At 34.2% G+C, this 27,056-nt stretch overlaps 2 protein-coding genes across 3 annotated transcripts in view; one reads left to right on the forward strand and one right to left on the reverse strand.

The window, feature by feature from the left end:
• LOC125503539 (integrin alpha-PS1-like) overlaps positions 1-27,056 on the reverse strand; it is a 72,469-nt gene that overhangs the window by 1,544 nt on the left and 43,869 nt on the right. Inside the window, exons 2-15 of one of the 2 annotated variants that reach the window (XM_048664110.1) lie at positions 7,570-7,697; positions 6,653-6,673; positions 3,490-3,582; positions 3,257-3,431; positions 2,996-3,204; positions 2,728-2,941; positions 2,366-2,657; positions 2,045-2,280; positions 1,581-1,990; positions 1,360-1,520; positions 940-1,175; positions 653-885; positions 347-594; positions 33-251 (exon numbers count right to left, since the gene is read on the reverse strand). In XM_048664110.1, the coding sequence (XP_048520067.1) occupies positions 33-251; positions 347-594; positions 653-885; positions 940-1,175; positions 1,360-1,520; positions 1,581-1,990; positions 2,045-2,280; positions 2,366-2,657; positions 2,728-2,941; positions 2,996-3,204; positions 3,257-3,431; positions 3,490-3,582; positions 6,653-6,673; positions 7,570-7,697 (2,875 nt within the window). The remainder of the gene's footprint in view (positions 1-32; positions 252-346; positions 595-652; positions 886-939; positions 1,176-1,359; positions 1,521-1,580; positions 1,991-2,044; positions 2,281-2,365; positions 2,658-2,727; positions 2,942-2,995; positions 3,205-3,256; positions 3,432-3,489; positions 3,583-6,652; positions 6,674-7,569; positions 7,698-27,056) is intronic. The other variant, XM_048664111.1, reaches the window with a different exon arrangement.
• Positions 9,509-10,708, forward strand: LOC125503540 (protamine-like). Its single transcript, XM_048664113.1, has 3 exons — positions 9,509-9,779; positions 10,221-10,397; positions 10,455-10,708. The coding sequence occupies exons 1-3, from the start codon at positions 9,649-9,651 to the stop codon at positions 10,618-10,620; spliced, it is 474 nt and encodes a 157-aa protein (XP_048520070.1). The 5' UTR covers positions 9,509-9,648; the 3' UTR covers positions 10,621-10,708.

The following is a 27,056-nucleotide window of genomic DNA, read 5'->3' on the forward strand; positions in this document are numbered from 1 at the left end:
GCAAATTGAGGAATTCAATAAATTTCACTTACTGAAAACCCAAATATTTGCTCGGGCTTAGTGATGAATGTTTTATCCAATATTTCCACTTGAGCATGGGAATTGATTTGTACCCAATCGACATTACTGTAGTCTTCAACCAACGTTGCATTCCAGATTCGCGACTTTATTTCCACATACACTTGCATCTGCTTCTTAAGGCCCCCGATTAGACACTCAATGTCTACGCATCTGGCCGATCCTTTACAGTCCTGCAAAATGAACAAAATAATATTAATAACAAAAAAACATTATCACGAAATTCTTGAATATAGACCAAGTATGTTTACACGTGAATAGTAATTACCATAACAGTTATCCGTCTTTTGATTCCCCCTTTTTCCACTTCTTGAGACTCAATAACCGATTCCACTTCCCGTCTTTTCCTTCTTAACACGTTGTTGAGGGAATCATTTTCGTTTCGGAATTCTGGTGGGAGCAGCAAGTTTTCAGGTTCATCTACGCTGGGTGTTAGAAGGTCCAGCTTCAAAGGGTTCACTATTTCTTCTGTAGTGTTGGCAATGTAACAAAGCGTGCCCGCATCAGTTGTGGATCCTGTAAATTTTGACCTTCGTTGAAAAATTCTGCATTTGTGGCGTTTTAATTAGTTTACCTAAAACTTCGGGCATTGATTCCAGATAAAGTAGCCACTTTCCTTCATTCCCGTTTCTTCCAGGCCTCACTTGGTACGGCCACTGAATGTTCACTTTGACTCTGGGCAGGTCCCATTGTCCTCTATTATCCAGATAATATCGATGGATCACTCTTGATCCAATGTCTTCTAAATGGTTCATTGCCGACTCTCCAACGACTTTGCCACCAAAGAACAGATTCGTCGAACCCTTTCTGAAATGATTTGGCTTCTCTAGTTCAAGTAGACGATTTTACTGGAATTCTTACCCAGTAATACTGAAATCGGCAATTTTTTGAAGAATTGCGGTCAGTTTTACTTCGGTCCTCTTCGACTTTTCCGTCGATGTGGAGTTCACTTTCAACATGAGATCTAGGGTTTGGTCTTTGGTATTTTTCTTTATCTCAAACCTAAGTTTTAAATTAACACTAGCGTTTCCACGGAATGGATTTCCTAAGTCGCAGACTACAAGCGTTTGGTTCTTGAATGAGCACTTTACGTTGGTCTACAAATTCGGTGTTGAAAAAATTAAGCTTTCGCCACTTTTGCTTGAAACTGGTGAATCTTTCGGGCTTTAAGACCGTCAAGGGATTTTTTTAAATGTTAGTCTAGTTCTTCAGACATGCGTTGGCATCGCACGACCATCTAAATTTCGAAGGACTCGCCAGTTTCAACAAAAAAATACTTACATGTTGATTTTTTTCAGTCTTCAGGTTAATATAGCTAAGAGCTGTGGGATGCACTACAAAAAGTTTGGCTTCGTAAGCGGATTCTAGCTTGTTGGAGATGTTGGCTTCCAGAACAAACTCCTGATCGGTCATGTTCACTGCGTACTCTCCCTTGGAGTTTTCTATTTTTACAAACATTAGGCATGTAAAAACCTTGTTTAAAAGCATTTTCTGCTACTTACTCTTGAAGTTGGTTCCAGCTATCAACTCCAAGTAGCTTATACAAACATCATCATCTCCACAGTCCTTTTGGAATGTTGCCTCGAACTCTTTAATCGATGTAGTGTTTAGAATGGCAGTGTGCGGTTTGCTGTCTTCCTCCAAAGTGTATTTGACTTTGAACTTAATGGGCGAAAGAATATCGCTCACTCCCTCCTTGATATAAACCACTTCCCGCTGGCAATACGTCTTCGATAAATCCTCCACTTCGATAGTCTTCGTATTTACGTTGGTTCTTTTGTTTGGATACTGCGGGTTGCGGAACCAAATCCTGGGAATTATTTTTTGCAGCTCTGTTATGTGGTAGACGATGGAAAACGTTCTTAGGCTCTGATCTTTGCCCACGATTGTAAAGCAGGGCTTGACAACAAAACTGAAACAGACCATGTGGAATAATCGCTCTAAAGTACAATATTTCAAGCCATACCAGGTGTTATTCTGATTGCCAGGGTCGGCTGCGCAACCCTTTCTAGATACATTAATGTTGAACATGTCGCTGCTTTCAATTTTAATGTTGATGTCGATGATGGGTCTGGTCAAAAATAAAAGTGCCCTCTCCGATTCGTAAGCACCGACCAGCAAATCTGGGTATCCATTTTTGTCCATATCTAAACCACCACTGAGAGAGTAGCCGAATGTGCTTAGTTGTGGAAATCTCATTATCTGATAAGCAAAAAGAAATAAAGTGAAGAAATAAATAAAATAAATGAACAGGCGAATGTTTTTGACTGTGAAAAGCTGAACGCACCTGTGATGGTTCAGGTTTGAGCCCTTGACTGGAACCCAGATAAATATAAACCGCTCCATGATCCCTTTCATAGGGAGCACCAATGGCAACATCATTATAACCATCCTTGTTGATGTCACCAATGGAAGTCATGGAAAATCCGAACCGCGATTGCTCGGTTCCGAAGAAAACCGCATCCCAAGTGCCGTTCGGGTTCGTTAAGTTCCAATTCTTCAGATTATAGTAGACATAGACGGCCCCACCTTTATTATCTGCATAGTAGAATGGAGCACCAACGAGGAGATCATCAAATCTAGATCAAAGAATTAGCGGGATTTACAACAGTGTTCTAATCTCAAGCAAATTCAGCATCGGAAAATTACCCGTCGTTGTTGACGTCCTCAACTAAAACCTCGTATCCAAAACTGGACGCAAACTGTTGCCCCGTCAGTATCAGCGGTATACTCAGTTCTTCATTGGCAATGTTATCGCGTTTTTCGAAAAAGTACACTTGGCCTACCATTTGAGATCTAGGCGCTCCTGATACATAAGTGTAAACGGACTTGCTCAATATGTGGCCACCTCCGACACTCATACCTAGGAAACATCGTATTTAAGCCGCTAAAAATAATATTTCATTTGAGCCCTCACCTAGATAACTGTACTTGTCAATAGGCAGAGGATTATCATTTAAGGGCCCCCTATAGATTGTCTTATCCCTATCTATAAAAGACCCTTCCACCACTTGGGAGAACAGTGTTCCTCTCCAAGTGTATGGGCCGGGGGCTCCTACTAGAGCACTGTCTCCTACAAAGGAGATACTGGTGCCTATCTGACAGAACCCATACTGCTGATGCAGTCTGCAAAATTCCGTTTTGAATTTTCCGAATAAATATTAGAGGAGGCACTAACTTTTCTGTGGGCAATCCTTTGCAAAATTGCAGACTATCCGTTGTGTGCAGGGTGTTGTTCAATAGGTAACATAGACCTTGACCGTAACGGAATTTGGAAATGTCTGGACTTTGAATGTATCTATGGGCACAGACCAAAACTTGTCCTCCAGGTTTTTGGGATTTAACTGACACTCCTTAAAATATGCTGCATTATATCAATTACAGAACAAATACTGTAGGAAAATTAATTACCAAGCCATTGACCCTCTTTGATTTCATCTGTTTGTGGAGGAAGTAGTGACTGATCCAGACTGTCCAGATCATCATCATAATCAACTTCATTGACTACAAAAAAATTACGAAAGTTACAAGTGAAATGTTTTTGGGCAGATTTGGTGAAACTATGGCATCAACAAGACTCAAATTAAACTCGGGTATTTTACCCAACAAATTTCAATGAAAGGAAAACTTTTGCCTTGCTTGGTAGCCCATAGTTTCATCAATGATTGTGGTTAGTTCGTCACAAGAGAAAGGATATTGCTTACCACAAAAGTGAGAAGAAACACGTAACAAATAAAGGAAAACACGTATTCTAATTACAAAAAATACATACATAAAGATAGCAAAAAGAATTTAAGTATCAATTACCTGAGTGGAATATGAAAATAAAACATATGCTTAATTAGCTCTTTTTAATCAAAATCACGCAGCAGCTTTGTAAAAAAATAATGCATCAGCAAACAATATCCCTTGGTTATTAGAAATAACAGCAAAAATATTCTACAATTACAACTTGTGCTCGTAAAACCCTTTCAGAAAAACCCTTTTTGCTTTGATAAAAACACTAATTAATTTTCATAAAAAAATTAATATCAACTTTAGTTTCTAAAAGGTTTATTAATACTTCAGATTCTCTATGTACAACAAATGCGATTTATTTACAGAATGCCTGCCTAAAGTCGCTCAAACAAAACAAAGCCTAAAACTGTAACACTAAGTGAATAAATCAATGCAAATCGTGATAAAATGCAAAAAAACATCGCAGGCGGTGTATATTAATTATAAAGGAAAACCATTCGTTCAAACCAAGTAGTGAAAATCACATGGAGGAAAAAAAAATTAACACAAACTCGAAAAACCGAGATTCTGCTAAAATTATGTCAACACAAAACCCAAAAGCGGATTTCAATAATTCTGTCGTGGTCTCGTGAGTTAATCAACGTTAAGACAATAAAATTATCGTTGTTATTGGATTAAATCAGATTCAAAAAGCTGAACACCCCAAAATCTACAGCGTTATTTTGGCTGTTGTTAACCGGCTTGGATATGGCGGATTTTAGTAGTTAACACTTATTCTTAAACAACAGCAAATGTTATATAGTTTCTGTATGTGTTGAAAACGTCTGGGAATTTTAAATATTTTTAACACTTCAGGTTTCAAAAATAAATTAAGTTTGTAAATTATACAAGGTGTTCGGTTAATAAGTAAGTAAACTTAGAATGTATCAGTGTGAATAAATAACCATCGGTTTGATTAGTAAAGAATTTCCAGTTTTACATTTTTTCAGCTTTTCATATTTTCATTTCAAGTCTCTGAGGAAAAAATCCGCTGTTTTTTTTAGACGTGAGAATTAAGACGTCTAAACAGCTCAGAATAATGCCGAAGGCCGTTTTCCAAAAGTTGATTTTCCGAACACCTTGTAAATAAATTACTTTGAATCAATTCAAACAGCAAATAGAGCCATTAATTAATGATCGAAAAATAGCACTTTCTCATTTTTTCAAGACTCCAATTATTGAAGTGAATCGGATCTTTTGCTTTTTAACAGTAGAACATCTTCAAGTAAATTAAAATATTTAAAAAAAATGGAATTATCAATGAATAAATGCAAAGATAACAGCAAAATTTCAAAAAAGTGAGCAATTTGTGGTTTAAGTAAGTTCTGTTATTAACTCTTATTAGGTCAGATGTTGCTATTATTCTCAACATTAATTTAGGTTTAGTCACGTTAAAATAGTCCACTGTGTCAGTGTAACTATAAATTGTATAAAAATGTTTCAATGTCCAGATAAACTGCCCCAAGAACATTGTAAATTTGTTGTTAAAGTCGAAGACCTTAGTTAGTGTAATTATCCCCAACGTACCGTATTATCAAGTAATCATGCAAATTATTTTCGACTTGTTTATGTTTGTTTTATGTAATGTATAATCTGTTTTATATTATTTTTAATAAAGTGGGAACATTTTTTTCCAAACAGTCAAGAACGGGCGAACATCCTGGAAAATTAAATTAAACTTTAACAGAGTTTGACAAAGTACGTGTGTTGTTACCATATCTTATCGTTCAGCAAATATATGTAAGTTTCATCAGTTGCAGCTATGCAAAAATTTTCGACTTTTACGTAATAATTCCCGGTTAATTCCGAAAATAACTTAATGAATTTTGAGTGCAAAACACATAAAATAATAATTTTATAAGGATTTTCCGAGAAACATTTGATGTTTATTTACATGTGATAGTGTATCTACATTTTATTTAATTTACAGAAGCTCTATTTACAGACACTACAGCTACACGTTCATGGTTGGAAATTTGGGTACAGCAATGAAAATTACAAAATAAAAGCTTCAAAAATTTCAAGTTACAGCCACTAATTCGATATCGGAAACTCCGTTGGATCAGATGGATTATTTCTTAAAAACAGATGCAAAACAGCAACATTTTTTGACTGAGTTTTTTTGTGCACTTTATTAAACCGGTGACTAAGTGAATCACATGTAAGGACTATCTGTAAACTTCGACATGGCAAAAATATGGCCAATGAAAATCTAAAAGCCAGCCACAAATAAAGCTTGATTTTCTTATTTTTTTTTGGAAACAACCTTTATAAAAAATGAAATACAGTTGCTGCAAATTTGGCTAGAATTTCCTAATTGTAATCAAAATCGATCCTCATTATCAGGTTGTTCCGTTGAATGTCCTCGATTCGTGGAATTGACGATAAAATGGGCTTTTCGCAGGTAACTTTTATCATTTTGTTGTTCCAAAGGGGAAATTGCTGGAGTTTACCTAAAACAACTCCAAATAAAGTTTTCAGTTCGCTAGTTAAAGTAAATGTATGAACGTTTACCTCAAATCAGACGAACCAGATTTGATATAAGTATAACTTTCAACTGTGGAAGTTGAACGTTAGAAATGTAATGAGTGAATGTTGCAGTACCCAATTTTCCGAAGGCAAATCTACACTCTACATGTCACCTGTAATATCGGGCATCAAAACCACCGCGCGAGTCTACTCGTGCAAGTGAGGGCATGCGACTAATTAAAAAATCAGCAAAATACTCATGCTATTACCGAGGCGGCACCATAAAACTCAATTGGTACCTCTCGTTTGGTTCGAGACCACCACTTACATAAATACCTCCCTCCGGCCTCTGCAAGTGAATCCCGAAAACAAAAACACAAAAATTACTCGTAGAACTTCCGTCTCGTTGAATTTAGTTTTATGCAAAAGAACGCCACTCCCTTTTGGGCACAAAATAATTTTTAAATTAAAGTGAAAAGAAAATAAAAATATTTGTTTTAACATAACGTCTGAAAAATATTTAGGTCTCCGGGTAATTGATTCTAAAAAAATTGTACAGTGTTCAAGTGTGTGAGTCAGTATCGGTCTGAAACTTTCAGTGCGCTTCTTTTGCAAAAACTTCTATCTAGGACATAAATCTACACAAAAACTCCCAATTATCGGTGTTGAAATTTCAAAACTAAACACTCCCCGATAAAAAAGACGCAGACAAGTTTGTACACTTTCAATCACTAAACTCCAGTTTTATGAAAAATCACACCTAAAGCGTCTAAAAATGGAATAGTGTCTTGAAAAGTGTAATCACGCTACTAAAAAAACAGTTGCATAGGTCAGTTGAAATGGAAGAACTAAATACTTAAAGTGGAAAACATTAATTGAAGAAAAAAATGCGTTTGATTAGATCTTCCATTTGTTTCCGCCTTTATAATCCATAACCTTTACACAAAAAACTAATCGAGGCAAGTAAAAGCGATAATCCGAAGAAAAGCCCGTTAGGATTAATCTCGACATCATTAAACACTTCCTTGCCTCGAATAAAAAAACAACAGACAAATAGGCAAAAACTAACACGAAACATCTAACTGTGTGGGGTCTATAACCTCGCTCTATTCCTCTAGTGGGATGTAAACAACACTGATCGCTCCTAAATATGACTAAACATATAACTTCTATATCATTTTTTTTATCTAAGAAGGCTCAATCTAGAAGAATCTAAAAATGATGCTAGAAAGTATGAATACGTACGCCGCTGTCCATCAGTCTCAATTTGGATGCAATCCTGATCCAACTCAGAAATGGGGCATTTGAACACTGCTCCTGAGTAATTGGTATCTGGCTGCAAGTTCTGACCTAAGGGGGCACCGACTAATAACCTGAAACAAAACGCTATATTAATTTCATTAAAAAAATGTGGAATTAAATTGTGTTTTTTTATATTGCAACTTTTGTTGTATATGTTTTCTTTCGAAAGTTATATGTTTTCCACTGTCTTTATTTGCCTTAAATGCTGAGATTTAATGGGATTAAAAAATTTGACTATTCAATTTTTAGCAACTTTAACAATTTTTCCATCTCATACAGTGTTTCTACGCATGTTTAGATTAATAACGCCATAATACTACCTTTCCGATTGTTTTATGCTCTAAATTTTTCAGGGCATTTCTATGAAGTATGAAGTCAAGAAGAAGACGATCGCGTTCTGCTTGCAATAGCAACAAAATACATGTCATTCTTTGTTGGATGTTGTTTTCTGAGGCAATAAAGTAAATTTTGATTGCAATATGGACTTTTCAGTCTTTACTCTAGCACTTTTATATTAAATTGGGCTCAATTTATTAAAAGAACTTCAAAGAAAGTAAATGAAAATACAGTTAACTTTAGCGCTTAAAGCGAGAAAATGAAAAGATGGCCAATAAAAAGCGAATATAAAATCTTGAGAAATATACTATTTTGCGCCGTCACTGGATCAAATTTTAGAAGGTAACATGGTAAAGAAGTATCTAAAAGAATATAAAAATTCAGTTTTTCAGCTAAAAATCTTCTGTGTGTGTGATTTTAGAGCTCAATACATAGTTTTAGGCCTAACAAGCTTCCTTATTCATAATAAATGGGGTGTTTGAGACTATGGTAAGAAAAATGTCGTCGATTAAAGACCAAAATTACTCGAAAACCACTCAAAATAGGGCATAATTTTCGATTATTTGGGTCTCAAATTTCTATTGTGCTTTTTAATCAGATGGGTGCATTTATTTTGGGAAAAAATCGTATAAAATGTGAGGTATTTTGCGTTTTTTCAAAAAAATAGTAAACGTAATAGTGAATTTTGAGCTCGTTAGATTCTTCTCTTCCTGACGATAATCTTGGTCATTAGAGCGATTTGATTTTTCTACGAAAAATAGTTCTAAAGTTCTTTTACTGTTTTCATTTGTGTTTTTTAAGCTCGTCGCATAGTCTTCGACCTAACAAGCTCCTCTTGATGTATACAAAAAGTGTTTGAGTTAGGATTTGGAAAAATATTGAAACAGGAAATATAAAAATATATTAAAATCATAAAACAAGTATTCAGAAAATTTAGCTTGAGCGATAACTTTAGTTCCGTATTGAATATTTTTTTGGAACGAAGTGTGTATGTAATTATTAATTAAGGCCAAGCGCTTTCGACAATTAAGTCATCATCAGGGCCGTTGCCAAATCAGAATCAAACAACCCCCAGAGCACCTAACAAAACATGTCAAACAATGGTTAAAAATAGTCAAAACTAGTTAAAAACTAGTTAAAACGGTCTAAAATGGTTAAAACTGTATATGACAAACTTATAAGAAAACAAACAGAAATAAAAATAAAAATAAAAGAACTTGACTGGGGTCGGCCTTATCAGTACCGCGACCAGTCTGATAAAACTGTTCTGAAGAAGCAGTTCTTCTTGGCATACACCTTCTGATATTTTTTTAAACAAATTCCGCACCTATAAAGATGGCTTAATATGCAAAAAATATTAATAAATACATGGAAAAATCCAGATGAAAGGAGGATGTGCCTCAATCCATCAGCACCCTGAGAGAAGATGACGTTGAAATCCCACTGAGCTAAATTTCCAGATAGTATCCCTCCACCTTGTACCATAGGATAAGATAAACAATAGGCAAAATTATACTCTACCCATGAGAATAAAAAATGACACCGTGCCCGTGGAAACGTTTGTTTGAAAAAATTGTCAAATTTTGTCAAAACTCCAAAATGCGTAAATCAAATTTCAAGTTGTGCTTAATAATGTGATAATTTTTTTAATTCAAAATTTTACGTATTATTCGTTCCATTCTCGGCATGAGCCGATCTTGCTCAAGGTCCGGCTGTAGGCACATTCCGGTTAGCGTATACTGCGGGAAAAAAGGTAGGAGTAGAAGTCGTAGGAGAAGAAGCAGTCGGAAATGCAGATCCAGATTCAGAAGAAGGAGGTGAGTGTTGAGATTTTTCAGCTTAAACTGTTGATTTTGATCGGGTCTGCGTGCTCGATGCAGTTATTAAAAACCTTTGTTTTTTATGGATTTCGCGACAGAACTCTGCAAAATAGGGGAATTTTTTATTGTTCTACTCTATCCGAAATCATAATATTGAAAATGAATTTATTCAAATAAGTATAGATAATGTAGAAATCAGTATTTACTTTAAATCATGAAATTTAACAATTGGCTTACCTGAAGCTAATACATTTAGGTAATAAAACCCAATATTGTTGTTACCTTAAGAAGGGTGAACCGTCATGTTTCTACTCCAAAATCAGCAAAAATTTACATTAAATTAATTGATTCATACATTTCGCTCTTTATGCTGAAACTGTGATGTCACGTAGAATATGCTTCAAATGGTTTTTCTGATATTGCTTCGTTTTTTTAAAGATCCAGTCGTCGGTCATGTGGAAAACGATCTCGTAGGAGATCCAGGAGAAGGAGGGGGCGCAAATGTAGACCAGGAGTAAAAACAAAAAACCCTTTCCTTAACTACTTGCGAGTGTTCAGGAAGAAACACTGTCGATGGCCTCAAAGTAAAATTGCGGTGGAAGGCGCAAAATGCTGGTAAGGTTTAGAAATTAATTGCCAATTGTGCGGCCATTCACGGTTTATCTATGCTAGGTGTAAGATGAATGACCAAGAGAGGCACAAATTCTATAAACAAGCATGCAGTATGAGGAAGAAAGGTAAGGGGAAACGTAGACGACGGAAATCTCGATCGAGAGGTCGTTGTGGGAAACGTAGACGAAGAAGCAGAAGACGCAAGAAGAAGACCTGCCCCATGTAAACGCTGGACGTATCTGGATGTTGGTAACAGAAAAGTTTCAAAATATGTATTGCCGTAGTGTGTCATACCAGTAAATGTCTTTGGATAATTTTGCTGTTTGCTCCAGTGCCTCTTTTAAATCTATCTGCTTAATAACCGCGTGTTACATAACGCTTGCACTGTTCTTGAAAGGAATACTTGTTCAATGATATTCCGTCATTCAGTTGCAAAACATTAGTGTCACAGTTGTGTTTTCGAAAGTTTTCGAAATTTATCGTGCATTAATATAAAGGCCACGAATGGTCGCCTACGTGTGAAGTTTATTTTAGTGGACTGAAAAACATCCAATGGAAAACTATGCGACAACAATTAATTATTTTAGTTTTGCGTTTAGAAATTAGAACAACGAACGTTGCAGAGGCATTTCTTTCAGCATATGGTAACATCGACGTTTATTCGTACTAAACTGCTGAAAAAATCAACGTTATACTGGCAAATTTTGGAACTGAATAAATTCTGACTGCTGGGAGTGAATTGATTTTGTTTGAACCGGTATTTAATGGATCTTTTTCCATTCGGGGCTGCTACAGGGTGGCAAATGAAAATGCAAAATTACTGAAAGGGTATCTCGATTATTTGCAGATTGGTTTAAGAAAATAAACTTCTTGGTTTTGTATTTCCAAAATTTGGGGCTCATAATGAAGCTAAAACTTCACAATCGAATTGAAAGAAAAATTCAATATAGCGACTTGCATAAATGAACAAAATATTAACTAAACTTCACTTAGTTGAAAATCTTCCAAAGTCACAGACTTCGGGAGCAATTCTGATTTGGGTAATTTTTTATTCATTCTGAAAATCGAATTTTAGTCTTACATTGTTAAATTAATTAAATTTAAATTAAAACAAAATCGCTCAAAGCAATCAGTATCCAGTTCAAAAGTTAGGGCAAATTTGACTGTGTAACTTTCATTTTGTTGAGCAGTTTAATTCAGATTTGAAAATCGACATTTTATTGCCTGTTTCGTAACTATATTTCTCCAAGGGTATCAGCAAAGATATTCATCTCATTCTCTATAAATCACAAATACATTAGTTGTTTTCCGCCAAGTTGAGTAATAATAAATAGCCTGCAAAAGTGAACATCCGAGGGTTGATACAACAAAGGCAAACGGGGCTGAAAAGTGAATCTATTGAGGGTGGTTGTAAGCAGCGTGCCCAGAAGGCCATTTTCGTGACCCACTAATGATGAAAAGATATACAGGATGGCACAGGAATTTTATTTTATTTTATTTTATTTAATAAGGTATTTTAATTAAGAAGGCGTTCACTATTGGGATTTTGGGCCTTGATTTATGCCAACATTTCCAGTTTGTATCAATCCCCAGCCAATCGATCTGAATGCTCTTTGGAAACTTTGAAACTTTTTATACTTTAATTTTTCTTTACCGTCCGATTTTTTTCCAATCTCTTGATCAATTGAGTAAAATTGGAGTTTTACTTTTAATCTCTTACTGAACGCGTTCGTTTTATTTCAATCATGAATTTCATTATTCTTTTTTCACTTGATTAATGTAGAAATCCAATATTTTCAGTAGATTTATTTGACGTTTTCTGATTGAATGATTGAATTTCTTGATTGATTTCTGAATTTTCTACTTCGCTCTTTTTCAGTACCAAATAATCAATTAATCTACCCTAACTTTTTTTAAATCCAAACTTTTAGCCGAAAAACAAAATTGAATATACTGGTATTTACTTCTTGTGCAGATCTCTCTGTATATTCGACTGAATATGTTCAATAGTTAATGTAATTGGTCGAAATACAATGCGGGTGCACCCCAATGAAATCCGAAAAATATCTATATTATTCCCATCTGGGCTAATTGATCTCGAAAGGAAACTTTATTCGATCCTTGACAGCTTTGCTCTATTTAACAGGAACTGAAGATTGCAGGATAAGGATTAGGGGCAACTTTTAATGATATTTCCATGCAATAAATTGTCGTTGGCATTAATTCAGAAGCGCTAGAAGAAGGAATTTGTTAATAAACTTCTGTTAAAACCGATAAAATATTCCTTTCTGTGTTCTTTAGCAACCCGTAATTGTTTCTTGTTCTTAAAGTGTTCAAACAAACTTATCGACTGGTTTGATCAATGATGCGGAGTTCAAAATATATGCTGGCCATATAATCTATTGAGTATCAGATCTTAGCAATGTGCATCAGTTGACCCAGATAAACTAAAGGTATGTTTATCAGGATTTGAGGTATTTATAAAATTAGTACGCAAGCATTGTGTATAATTTGCCGGTATTTTTATCTCCGCAGCTTTAATGCGAGCACTCGAAACTATCAAATTCTTCCCAATTTTATTGAATTGAAGAGAAAAAATGTATGCAGTACGTTAAACAGTTAAAGGTGTTATTCAATTGGAGAAAACACTCCGTAAAACCATATCGGTTCCATTAACACATTGTGATTTTAATCATAATAAATTTCATAGATAAAAATATATTAATAATTAATACAAAAGTTATCGTTGAAATGTTTGTCAAATTTATCTTGGCACGAAGGTTCATGGACCTGGAAAATCTGGTAAATTTAAGTAAAAACCAGAGATATCACGTCCGACTGAAGGGCGCCGTTGAAGCGAATCATTGAATATTTATATCGAGAAGTGGTTTCTTTTAAGTCTATGCGAAGCAAAGAAAATCAAAATTAATCACTGTTGCGGAAAAACTTGCAAAAGGAATTGCTAAGAAAGTTACCCTTTTAACTGGAATGTTGGAAATGTCACGAAATAATGCGATTGTTCTAGAAATTGCGTAGTTGATAACTTTATAAAGTTGCCGAAAGGGCATTTATACATTCAATTAACATAAAAACCGCTATCTCGGCGATATATCGCGTTCAAGAACAATGGCTTGTAATTTCGCGATTATCCGTGCAATGTATGTTAGGTTTGTTATTTCAATTCGAGAGCACTTTGAATATGCAGACATAAATTACCGGGTCTCAGATGAATATCGTAACAAACACCGATGAAATGCGCAAAACGATGGATGGATTAATTATGAAACTATTAAAATATTGGATTTGTTTTTTCGTTCAGTCAAGACGTAAATTCTCACAAAATTTTTCAATCTAAACAGTTAATTACAGTGTTTTTCAGGCTGAAGCATTTAAAAACTGAATTCAAAATTAAGTAAATTGTGAAAGTAAACGCGTCAAAGAAACTAGAGCAACAACTGGAAAGAAAGCAGAAAAAAATTGGGAATATGCGACTCTTTCTGTTCTTAGTTAAATTGGACTAGCAAGAGCAAGCATTATTTGCATAAAAACACATTTTTCCATATTATATTCACGAGATTCCCTGTTTCCATTTCCGTTGAAGACAAAAAATAATAATTTACTCTGTTCCAGTAGCTTTGAACAAAATTCATCGAAACGGTTTCAGTTGCGCAAATTTATATCAGCAAATGAAAAAAGCACCAAACTATCATTTCGGTAGCAAAACTTAATATTTAAATAGAAATTTTCGGTGCTTTTTCCACAAATTACCGTTGACTATTATTTTGTATATATTGTAAAACTTTATACTTATCATGAAAATGCAAAAAAATTGTGAATTAAAAAAAAGCGAAATCTAAACTTGAACTAACGTTTAAAAACTCGTCAACAATTGATACAACAGTCTTGACTTTCCGACTACCTTAGTTTTACTTTGAGTAAAGAATGTTTGAAAGAAAACTTGTCGAGTGAAGAAAATTGAACCTTTCAACATTCCAAAGTGAAAAATCGTCAACAATTGACGAAAGATGTAGAAAAGTGACACTCACAGAAATAATGGACACAAATTTCCTCTGTAGAATGGCATAAAAAGAGACGCACCAACTGGTCTACTCTCCAAGTAAGAATTTAAAAATTGCAATTCGAGATAAATTAAGATTTCAACATTTAGTTTTAAAACTCGCCCACAACCAAGAAAATACAAATAAAAGTGGTTATTTCTAGAGATAATCGAACTTATTTGTGGCTATCGAACGGAGTAAAAACCATTTTTTTTTTTAGTTAGGAACTTTTGAAAAAAAACTGTCGATTGGGAACGGTGAAAATTGTAACTTTCAACATCCTATTTTGAAAAATCGCCAACAATTGAAGAATCGGGGTAGCAAAGTGATATTAGCCAATTATTTGCATTCGCCATTATAGGGGCATTAAACATAACTTTCTAGCTGCCATCAGTTTTGAGGGAGTGTTTTTTGAATAAAAATTTATTTCGTGAAAAACTGAGATTTTTACTTTGTTTTTTTTCAATCGCCTAGATTTACTTTGTTGGTTCCATTACAAAATATATAGAAATAGATGTAAATTTAATAAAGCAAATAAAAATTGATTAACAGTCCACTAAATTTAATCAAAAATAAAATATTGTAGTTATATATTTTCTTTTTTAAGTGGACATGTCCTGAAACTTTAGATAGTACACACACGCCCTTCTTGCTATTTTTTACGACCTCAACCTAATTATCCAATAAAATTGTATGTTGGCCACTCCCTGTAACTTTTCCTATTTTTACAGTGCAAAGTGCCATTTTCTGAGCAAATTTGCTCGAGTGCGTGTCGTATCAACATTTATTTAGCGTTTTTCCTTCGTGATTGCAGAAATGTTGCAACTCGACGCCTAAAGCCCATTTTTACCCAGATCGGACCAAATGGCAAGCTGTGGGCGAAAATCGTGTCGTTAGTTTCTCCCCAGTCGATTTTGCAGAGGTGTGAAGTGAAAGATTTATTTCGATTTATTATCCATGCACCGACCGAATACAATCTGTCCCGTATTTTAGTTCCTGGTATCGCCAGACAACACTTCCAAGTCGAACGAATCGTATTTTCATATTGTCGTGATCGACATTATCAGATTTTCGCATTCATTCTCTTCTAGAACTGGAAAATTCCTTGCTTCCATTCATTCTTCAATAATTAATTCTTAAAGAAATCTTCGTTCATCCTCTGCAAACTCCGCAGTAGCAAAAAAGAACCAAATACTTGAACGAAAAATTTACTACAAATACGTTTTGAAAACAGTCAACGTTCAAATACTAAGTTGAATTCAAATAAATACTAATCAATTTAAATGAACGGAAATTGAAACATGCTGATAAGTTTATGGGGGCCTTAAGTGGCTCTCAAAAGTGGCGTGCCACACGTCCAAATTTAAATTAATAATAATGAAAAAGGGGCACCGGGGCCGACTTTCCCAGCGACTGCTCATATTGGGAGTTGTTTGCTGCCTTTTGCGGCCTGAGTGCTGTTGGATTTGTTATCTCCTCAACAAAAGCTAATTAAGAATTTCGTTCGATTTCCATTTAAGACTCTCGCTGGAAAAAGCAAGTCAGTATCAGGAGCTTATGTATCAGATTATAGTAAAACCTTTACATATTTTCTATCTGGGATCAGGAATTTTATGTAAAATGTTGCATGTTAAAATGTATATAATTTTCAACTCTTCGAAAGGGAATTGTGATACAAATCTCCCATTAAGAACGCAATATTTTTCTGAATATGAAAAACTAACTTAGAGCAACAATATTTTAATTGAAAAAAATATTTAATAACAATTTTCATGGAAGATGTGTTCTTCTGATGATGAGACAAAACAAAAAAAACTACAGAATAATCAATATTGTTTTATTGAAAATGATACTTAAAATACCAAATACATTTCCACTTTAAAGTCATTCACTTTTGGCTTAAATAATTCCACTAAAACAGATTCTAATTTGCAAAACGTCTAACAGCAACGGTCAATTAAAATGAACACTTTCAGGCTTACAGACTACTATTAATTTCTTTCTCTGAACTATTGATCGATAAAATTTCTGTTTTTGCATTAAACTGCTGAAAGTAAGGCAGCTCTAAATACAACTATTTACATAAATTTGTCGTTTATTCTTACAAGAGATTTGTTCGCAACATTTGACCAAATAAGGAAACTGTTTAATATTTACGCAGGCTTTAAATTGATTTAGAATATTTTATACTGATTATTTACATCTTTTTGAAGTGTTGCATGTACCTACGTTAATATATTTTTATTAAAAGAACAGATAATGTGAACAAAACACACTCGGTTTGCTACATGTACTTACAACAATACAAAAAATTAATCAAATTGAAAATTTTCAAAAGTGGTTTGAATTAAATTAATTACCTGGCACTGAAAAGTGTAAGTGTTGAACAATGAATTTAAGTTTCCCACAGTATGAAGTCACAATAATACAATAAAATTAACCCAAATAAACTACAGTTTAAATTGAACAACGACTTTTTCGCGCTAAAATTATAATATTCCTTTCCTTGGATAAAACGCTATTAAACTACAGAAGTGCACTAGAAGACAATGAGAAAAGTATGCTGTGACAAATAAACTAAATAAATTAAGTGAATATTAATCTGTTACTTTTGTCGTAACTCTGCACATTTAAAGACTTTCTCGTCTTTCCTGATTTCAGTGAGCATGCCAAGAAAATAAAACAATCCATAAATATTTCATCGAGACTGAAGATTTTTATTCATAAGATTTGATAGCTTTACTTCCGAAGCCTTTTAGCTTGTTATCCCATTTGCAAACAAACTGAACTGGATTACTAACATATGCTTTAACTGAGCTTATTTTTATGAGTTCACTTCCACTTCCTTCCAGGTGCAATAAAGATGCCTAAAATATTGCAGAAAACCGATGAAAGTGCATTAAAAAAACTGTTATTCCAACAGGGAAGTTAATCAATTTTTCCTCACGCTATAGTAAAACGTGACAAATCTACTCATGAACTTATGTGGTCTAGATCGAACTGAAATTGGTTTAATGGCGACCCAAGTTGACCTAACCCATATATTTTCCAACACATAATTACAGCCGAACCGAATTGATTCTGTTACGATTTAGATAAATATACATCGCTAAATTGATACTAATTCGGTTGTTTAAACTAGTCTGGGATTGATCAAAGTTTCACTATTTCTGAGTCATGATATGAGTGGAAAACTTTCTAATGGACATTTGGAAGCTTTGATGAGCTTCCTGGAGTGACAACCTGTTAAGAATATTTTTCCAAATGAGCAATTTAAAAGATATTTGCTTGGAAAACTAAAATATCTAAATTTGTTCCCAGATTCGCCTCCCATCTGGATGTTGTATACTTTGATGTCTGTAGTTTTCTGTCTAGTTTATTAAATAAAGCAGACACTTTATCGTGTTGACTACTGACGGTTTATTATCTTTCTTATTAGAAGAAGCTGATTTCATTGAGGCCAACTCCATAATAAAATGTTTACTTACATTTATATTTGGACTTTTTACCAAACCGAGCGACAAGAACGCAATTGGAAAAATGTTTCGAATAATCTAGTTCATGTTGCTAAATTTAAAGTATGGTTTTATGAGAAGATCTTACTGAGTTATTGCTATTTGACCTCATTGAGTGCCTATGAAATGCGTGTATTAGATAATTTAATGTTTTTGAATTCGACATTTTGCTATCGGAAGTTTGTCTTAAGTAATTGGCTATTTATTACGAATACTTAAAGCTGGTGCAAACTGATGGATGTAAATATGTAACATCTGGACCATGTGAGAACATTTTCAGTTGGTGTTGGAACTCGAAAAATATATTGCATTTTGCACATTTTTATAAAAAAAATAATATATGCAATAGATAAGCGCGCGTAAATTTAGCTTATTGAAGCTTTTGATTTCACAGCGAATTAATCATAAACCACTAGCACTGACTGTTAAAGATACTGTAAATATGTCAGTAGCCCATGAGATTATTTATTTATTTTATTAAGTGTTGGAAACTTTATGATTCACATGCAAGTACTTCAAAACTGGGAAAATTTTATTTGAAAAGTTCTGATTCGGTTGGTTGAGAAAAAGGAGTCACCCCAGATTCATGATGACAAAGTGGTTAAATGTGAAATTGATTACTTAAAACTTCTGAGGAAAAAATATTAAATTTGGTGATGATATTTAAATAAAGACCAGTGAATCTGGGGAGTTTTATTTTAGGTCGTCGTGAAAAATAATTTCTTCTAGACGTTTTCTACTAATTATTTTCTACAACGGCCTAAAATCGCGGTTTCCGAATGGCAGAGAATGGCGAAGAAAACACGATCCAAATGACAAAAAATTAAGTAACAAGTTGAAATAGACGTTTATTTTCTTTTACTGTTAGAAAATTTCTAGAATTATTGTAACTGTATTTGCAGTTAAAAATCACAGAGATCCGTTTTTTAAAAATCTACGTCTCAAATGTACCGACTAAAAATGCAGACAAATTTAATCGAAATATTGGCAAATAAATAATCGGTTCCTGGACAAAGCAAAATTAAACCAGCATACATTATGCGGCCGAGAAGGTAGATCGAAAAGTTCAACAGTTGACGGGTAGTAGGTGTTATAGCATTTACGTAGCAATTTTGTGCATTCAACCCATCCGCTCATTACATAATAAAACAAAGAAATATTGGATGGTGGTGTACCTTCTTTGGTACTAAATAATACGTTTACCGGCAGACAAGAGCCATTATGAGCCTCGGAAACAACGAAGCCGTCATTAGCACACCTACGTGAAATTCGGTTAAAGGTGCTAATTTTTATTCTTTGTGCACGTTTCCGATTTAATGGGTTACAGCACAAGATAATCATGCCCTTTACCTTCCTCAGTACACACTAAAGTTGTTTCCTACCGTGAAAAAAATGTAAAAAAAAAACTCGTTAAGAAAAAGCTAATTTTTAGCCTCAATATCGATGAGTACATCGAATATATCCATATTACATCAAATTTTTCATTGTGGCTTTCGTAGAAAATACCTTTTTGGAGTTCCATTAGTGAACAGTTTCAAAGGAAAGGGCCACCAACAATGGAAGCAATTGAACTTGTTCAAAATTAAATACATTCTTTGACTTCACGCTATTTATTTCTAAAGGGGATTCATCCCAAGGAAGCCGTATTGTATGGGGGCTAAAAGCCATAACTGTAAAGATAAATTAATGCAAGCTTACCTAAATGCATTGGCAAAAGTTTGGACAAATGGTATCGAAGCAGCACAAGACAAGGGACAAACGAGATAATTTATAGGAAAGACGAATGAAAATTTTCAATTGAATTGATTACGCTCAATAACCTGGAAAATAGGACTTAAAACCAGATGAAAACAATAAAATAGAAATCTTGAAATCAAATCTTCAAACAAGGGAAGTCGAAGACATTTGTATGTCTTCTTGGAGATTGTCCGCACTCACCTCACATTCATGAACATTTATCACGGGATTTCAGATGCGGAATGATTAAATTCATTAGAATCATGCCATTTTGAAACACCAATCAAAACAATTATTATGGTGTAAAAAAGCCCCCGCTAAAAGTTATTTGACTTGAAATTGAAAAAAAGTTTAACATCCTGTTTATATTGCTCATAAAAATATTGGACCTAAAATTTCATTTAATTTCTTGTGGTTTTATTAATCTCGTTTACTTACTGGCTGCTGCGTCTGTTCTTTTAAAATCAATGAATTTTGTAGTAGAAAACCTCTGGAAGTATTGAAACTAGTGAGTTTTTCGAGTGCATCAATCACAGTGGCCGCGAACTTTCTTAAAGTAGTTTCAATTTCGCTTTTTCTGGAGATTCAGCTTCAGGCTCTTGCTTTGCTTTTAAAGCCGCGATAAAAATTGACTAATGTTGATAAAAACCAGCTAAAAATAGGAATCTTCTCCAATTCCAAGTCACCCAGTCGAATTTTCCAGATGTCAAGTAGAAAAAAACCCAAAACGGAAATTTCACGCTAGTGCAGTTTGTTTTCGGTGCGTCAAAGTGCGGATCGGGCTTGATTACTTGTCGGTACAACATGCCGGTTTTTGTTATTATAAATTTAGACAACAAGCCAACTACTTAAACACACCACTTAAGACAGTTACCGGAAGCGTTGGATTAGGAATGAAGATGAGTACGTCTTTATAATATCATCTGCTTTAATGTATGGAAGTCGAGAGCGGAATTTAATTACCATAAAGATCGCCGTTCGATTTTATTATCCGCTTGTATTAGATGTTGTTCAATGTGGTATTAATCAGCCAACAGGGCCTGAATTTGTCTGTAAGTTAATATCAGCCATTGAAAATTGTTTTATGAAATAATGCCTTCCTAATGAGGAAAAAGAAAAACGCCGAACCGCGTTTGCATACAGCAAACGTAGTCTTCAGATTCAAATAATTAACAGGCGGAAATTGATTCGTATGTTTTTCTATTTATCCACTCTTGAAAATGTGCGGCTTTGCTTGGCAGGCGATTATAAACAAACGAMGTGAGCATCAGTGGCAAAAATGGTTTATTTCAAGTAAATTAGRGGCAACTGAGGAAAGGTTCAGTCACTTTTCACATTTTCAACATTATTATTATTGATTAATTAATTAGTTAAGATTAGCAATTAGCAATATTMAATCTTATATTAGCAACCATTTGRGSGAAGCCCGTTTTCTACCACTAGATARAGGATTAAAAACCCGATTTGCCAGGCAAGTGAGGYRCCAGTTAGGAAAAATTTGCAKGTTTCATAGAAAAAGCTAAATTTGATCATTGCACATTTTCGCAATTTTTGCSAAACTGCAGAAAAATTTTTTTCYCAAACTTTTGCTTYGTACTTTCATTAAAAAATCTCTAACTGAAACTGCGACTTTTGCCAAAAAATAYACAATAAAGCTATCGTWTATCGTTTCGCGACGACRACACTTTTKGCTTTATATTTACTATAACTTTTTGCTCATATCTCAGAAATACGCATTTATTAATATTCACATCATTTTGGAAATATTGCMCAGTTTTCACACAAAAAGCGCGAAATTTCAACATCATTGTTACTTTGACGCCGTTTTGGCAAAATTGAAAAACACTTTCCAAACCTTAAACTAATTAGAAGAAAACATTTCAATATTGCCCTTGATTTCAAGGCATCATGATTATGAGTGGGACCTTAACAAGATAATTCTGTTAACTTTAACGTCCTTGCCGCAAAAATACCTGACCAAATTCGCACCGAAATATCATCGAAACCCGCTGCCTAATTGGCTCGTTCTCCAAACTGAAAAAATTAAAGGTCTTAAAAGATTCTCGTTAAAATAACTCAAAGACTTTTTTTTCAGTCCCGATCTTTTTCGGTAGTGAATAGCCAATCAAAATCTGTGGGCCCCAAAGTGCCGGTTTTTCTAGTCGCCCGCTTTTGTGCTCTTTGTGTGCGAAACGAAATAAAGAAGTTTTTAACCGATTTTGGGCAGGTAAAATTTGGAACCTCGAGGAAGTCGACCGTATATGTAAACTGAGACCAAGTTACGGATCAGGAATTCGCGCAATATAAATATTTGCTAAAATTACAAAGAGGGATCAAGCTGAACGCAAAACCCGAATTTTGTCGAAATAAATTTAGTTTTAATTCATGATGGTTTGATGAATAATTTACCGATTCAAAACGTGGAAACTTTATGCTGAAAAGCAAGCCACTTGGTAGAACTGGGGCATATATTATCGGAAAKAACGTAACATTCTTGGAAACGATCCAAAAACTCGAAGGGATTTGCCCTTTTATCTTTTTGATATTTTGCTGAACTTTGGAGGAAATCGACCCAATRAAAGGGGCGAAGACCTGAACAAAGAAWATCACATGCGGAAATCGCGATTTTTCGAATTGAAACCGAGCGTTCACCCTTGGAAAGACAATGTCTTGTTTAACAGCCAATTGTCTATGTAATYGCCTCATCACATTTTTATAAACTTYGCTATAAATTATAGCTCTTAATAACGTAATATCCGCAATTATGAAATGACTAGCTACCCACCAGTCCGGCCTTCTAAATGCAGGATTACTGTTATTTTTAATTCAGAAGGAAAATGATTGGCATTTGTGTGCGTTTTTATTATGCCGGGAACTATTTTAAATCCTCATTAGCTTAATGACTAATGTTAAACCCGGTTCAAGGTGGATTTGGTTATTAGAATTAATCAGATATGATAGTGGATAAACAGATGACTCTTTGTATGCTTCATCAAGTTTGTTGCAAACCTTCTAGAAATACTGTGATTTCTTGTTCAAATAATGTTTCAATTTATTTATGGAAACTGATTCAAGTACGAAAAATCCAGTAAATACGGCTCTGTAGGAAGTTCAGAAATGATAAAATGGCCTGTCCTGTCGGCACAGTGTAAATTTTCCTTGTAATCGTATAAAGTTGTAAAATCATGTCTCGCATTTTGCACATTTTGAATTACGTGGCGCCATTCAAGAGATATCAGACCAAAAAGGAAAACGAAAGAAAGACAACCTAGTACAAAGATAGCATATTAATTAAGACACGTCTAAATTCGCGACATGCGTTAATTAACGTAGTTTATGAGCAACTGTAATAGGAATTAAGCTTTAAGTTTGCTGGTTGTTGGAAGGTCGGGTTTCTAGAATGTTGTCATTTTTTTGGGCCAAAAATGGAACTTTCTCTTTGGATTTTTTAGGTTTTCAAGATTGGGAAGTATGAAGTGATGAGGTAAAACTGGAATTTGAGAAATTTTCACCAATTAAACTTGTTTTGGTACAAATTTTTTGTTAGTGTTTCAATTGAAAATAGTACGCAGCTACTTATGCGCCCAAAAATTAACTGATTCATATGTGTTTTTGACGTCAGTCAAAAAACCACGCAGGGGAAAAATCCGTTTTCAAACAAATGAAAGAGCTGTTTTTCAATTGTAAAAAAATTGTGTACCGGAAAAGGTAAAATCCTGAAAATGCCTCAAATTCTAAATAATTTTCTTCGCTGGTTAAGCTCAAAAACACACACGTTGGTAGTTGTTTTCAAGTGCAAAACCACGCCAAAATGTGTATACGTAAACGTGTATATACGAAACTAAAATAACTGAAAAAGCCGCAAATTCTCTATCAATTTCACCGCTATTTGAGCAAAAAAAACCACATGTAGAAAGTGAATTTCCTCTGGTTTTTCTATATTTTCATTCGTAAAACCACCCAAAAAGTGTGTATCAAAAAGAGTCAAATCGCCTCAAATTCTCTACCATTTTCAGGGCTGGTTGATCTCAGGAAACGCGCATGAAAAAGTGTCTTTTTGGGCCGATTTTGGCACGGCTGTGAAAAGCTATGCATTAAACTGCGTAACTCTAACCCCAAGATGATTCTCAACATGTATATGTAGTGTTTGTAAGGAAGATATAGCAGATTTTTTTCATATTTTAAAACGGGTTGTTTAAGCATGTTTTTCAATGATTCGCTTCCTTTCGATGAACGCGGTACAGAATTTGAAGCCTTTTGAGCAATTTTTGTTTTACCAAATCACGATACACAGGTGAAACGAGCTGACGATTTTTTCCGGAACAAACAGCATTTCTTCAACTCGAATTCAAAAGAGACGAGAAATAATAAAGAGAATTCAACATAGTGACTGTAATTCATGATTATTTCTCAACTGTTGCGCTATAGAAGTTTTTTTTTTCAAAGTAAGAACTTAAACAGAAAGGAATTCACGCCGGTGTAAAAGCAAAAACATACGGATACCAAAATAAATATTACTACTCGTAATTTTCAAAAATATGCTTTTGCTTTCAGATTGATCCAATCCTTTTATTTTCGAGTTCTTAGTTTGACGAAAAATATATTCAAATACCGTGAATTGCAAGAAAAATTATTTCAAAATTTCAAAGATTTTTTAAAATTGAGTCTTAATTTATCTCTAGTTTCAAGAAAAAGACAAACATTTTAAATTGTGCGACCAAAAGTTGAAAGCCATATTTTTCAAGTTAAATTCTAAATTGAAAAAAATGCATGCCTTCTTCGGGTTTAAACGCAAATGAACTAAAGATCCAGCAAAAGAATTTGAACGAAATTGGATATCTTCTTATTATACCACCCCAGGAAACTAATCATTAGTCAGGTGTCGAAAGCCTGTAAACAGTCCATATAATTTTAATTTATAGTGCAGCTCCTTCACGGGAACCATAAAACATGTTTTAGATGCTTTTTAGAAAATTTATTTTTGTAGCTGCATAAAACACATATTGAATTCTTTCGCTTCTCATTTCTTCTATTCTAGCGGTTTGCTTTTATTAAACTGGAATTTTTGGCAAAACTATTCACGTAATTTTCCTTTATTATCTAACAACTGAACGCTTTTGCGAGTATGTTTTATATGACTTCAAACCCCCATTCGCTCTAGGCATTGATTACATTATCATATCTAAAGTATTTACTTCAGTTTCCTATCACAAAACCACATAATATTTGATTGCATGCAGATTCGGATCGTTATCCAGAGTAATACATTATATTATGCAAATACATAAAATGTGCTTTTTTGTTAGTACAACTGTCCGAGCTCATTTGGAACTTACGGTGATGGACTGAGGGTGGAGCATGAATCAGCACCAAGGGAAGGAACTTTATTTCAGTGGCATGCAACCCCACAATTTCGGGTCGAATAGAATAATTTCACTGATAGTAATAGAAATATCAAAGCCAATTAATAGAGCAAGGAAAGTTCAAGTTGAATCCATTGTGTAACTCAATGAAAGGACATTCAAAGCCTTGTTATTTACGTAATTTTTCCCAAAGTGGAACACAACATTCATATATCGGACATCAAACACATATTGTGCTGGTCCGGATAACCTCTTTGCTGACCTAAATCGAAAATAGCGTCATGTTTTATGGCATTTTCTGGGGGACATAGACAGATTCCCCGAATATTATTATAATGATGTGGGTCGACAATGATGTGAAAATTTATCAAAATTACTAAAGTAATAAAATCGGAATAACAGGAATAAAAGGAAAGTAACTATCGATAAACCAAGTCTAATTCTGCAAGGTGCTGAAGAAATAGTGTTGACTTCCAGATTATCTGCAGAGAAAAGGAAGTTTTTTTCCTCAAAGACAAACTCCCACGATTAACACTTTAATCACTAAATATAAATATGATTATCGTGGTGGCTTCATCCACATTTTTTCTATCCAGGAATTATGTCTCGCGTGTTTTGTTACTGTATTTTTCCGCTTCATATTGTTTCTGCAGTGTCTGATTTTTGGACTCCAATTATTTTGCATTCGCATACATTAGCAAAAATGATACCAAGTCCTGTAGTAAAATTAATGAACTTTGGCCATCACATCGTTTCTCATCAATGCATTAATTGAACAATTCAGAAAAGTTACAAAACAAGTTAACTCGCTCTTAACTGGGAAAAGTCACTTTTGTCCATGATACTATCAACTCAATCAAATTATCTTTCAACAGCAAATACTTCTTATAAATCAATCGGCGCCTAAGATCAAAGGCAAAAAATAGTGATTATTACTGGATGCAATTACCATAAAGCCAATTAACAAAATAATTTCCGTCGTTCGGAAAAATGGAAGCCATTAGTCAAGTAACACGATTCTTCAGGTGGCAACACGAACTCTGAGCCGAGCTCAATTTTTTTGTTGGTCTGTAATGTCTTGCAGAAGAGGGTATATGATGAATGCGTCTAGTGCGTCAGCACGTCAGTGTAAGTCACGTCATTTAACACATAATATATTGAATTTCAGTGGCTTTTCGAACGGCCATATCTAATATCCTGATAAGAATCTTATAAAACGGGACGAGGAACGTGAACATGTGAGCTTGCTCATTGGAATACTATTTAATTAATTTGTTAGCCATTAGAACATGAAAACAATATATAGAACATATGTTAAGAGTAATGAGGCAAGTATTAAGCAAATAGATTATACAATTGATTGATTTGTCATGATATAACAAAAGGTCGAAAATGACGAGGAAAAATCAATCAAGAGGATCAACATAGTGTTGACCTACATTTTTTTGACTGTTTCGTTATGGAATTATATATATTTTTCTTCAAAGCAAGAACTTGAAAATAACGGGATCTGGATCGGTGTGAAAGTTGGCTTTTGCTTTTATCCATCCAAACCATCTGCATTTCAACTGCTTACTTTCAACAAAATAATGACAAAAACCGTAAAAAGCAGTATCGTTAAAGAGTAAGTTTTGATCTGAAGTTTTAATCTAATCGTAAAATCTATAATATCTATGTAGGTATTTGAATTTTTGTTGGGCTTATTTGATGCGCGTATTATTTAGAAACAAAATCTAGATGTGTGAGGTCTGAAAATCTTAACTAAAAAAATGGCGCGCTATTTGGAAAAAAGATCTGGAGGCTTCAGACAGTCGAAATCACTGCGCTCACTCTATTTATGTCTTCAGAATCTGAAGTACCTTTAGGTTCTAATTATTTCTTCCTCGCGTACAACTATTATATTTTTATGATCCTTCATATCAATCGCTCAAACCCATATGAAAATTACTTGCAAATTATCCATTACTGTTAGAATAGCCATAGTTTTCC

The sequence above is a fragment of the Dendroctonus ponderosae genome, unplaced genomic scaffold (genome assembly GCF_020466585.1).
Source record: "Dendroctonus ponderosae isolate FM_Combo_2020 unplaced genomic scaffold, Dpon_F_20191213v2 Dpon_F_20191213_2, whole genome shotgun sequence".
NCBI classification, from domain to species: Eukaryota; Metazoa; Arthropoda; class Insecta; order Coleoptera; family Curculionidae; genus Dendroctonus; species Dendroctonus ponderosae.

Coding starts and splice junctions, on each gene's coding strand:
- LOC125503540 (XM_048664113.1), top strand. CDS start 9,649: ATGAGCCGATCTTGCTCAAGGTCCGGCTGTAGGCACATTCCGGTTAGC. Junction 9,780..10,220: donor TCCAGATTCAGAAGAAGGAG/GTGAGTGTTGAG, acceptor GTTTTTTTAAAG/ATCCAGTCGTCGGTCATGTG. Junction 10,398..10,454: donor GTGGAAGGCGCAAAATGCTG/GTAAGGTTTAGA, acceptor TATCTATGCTAG/GTGTAAGATGAATGACCAAG.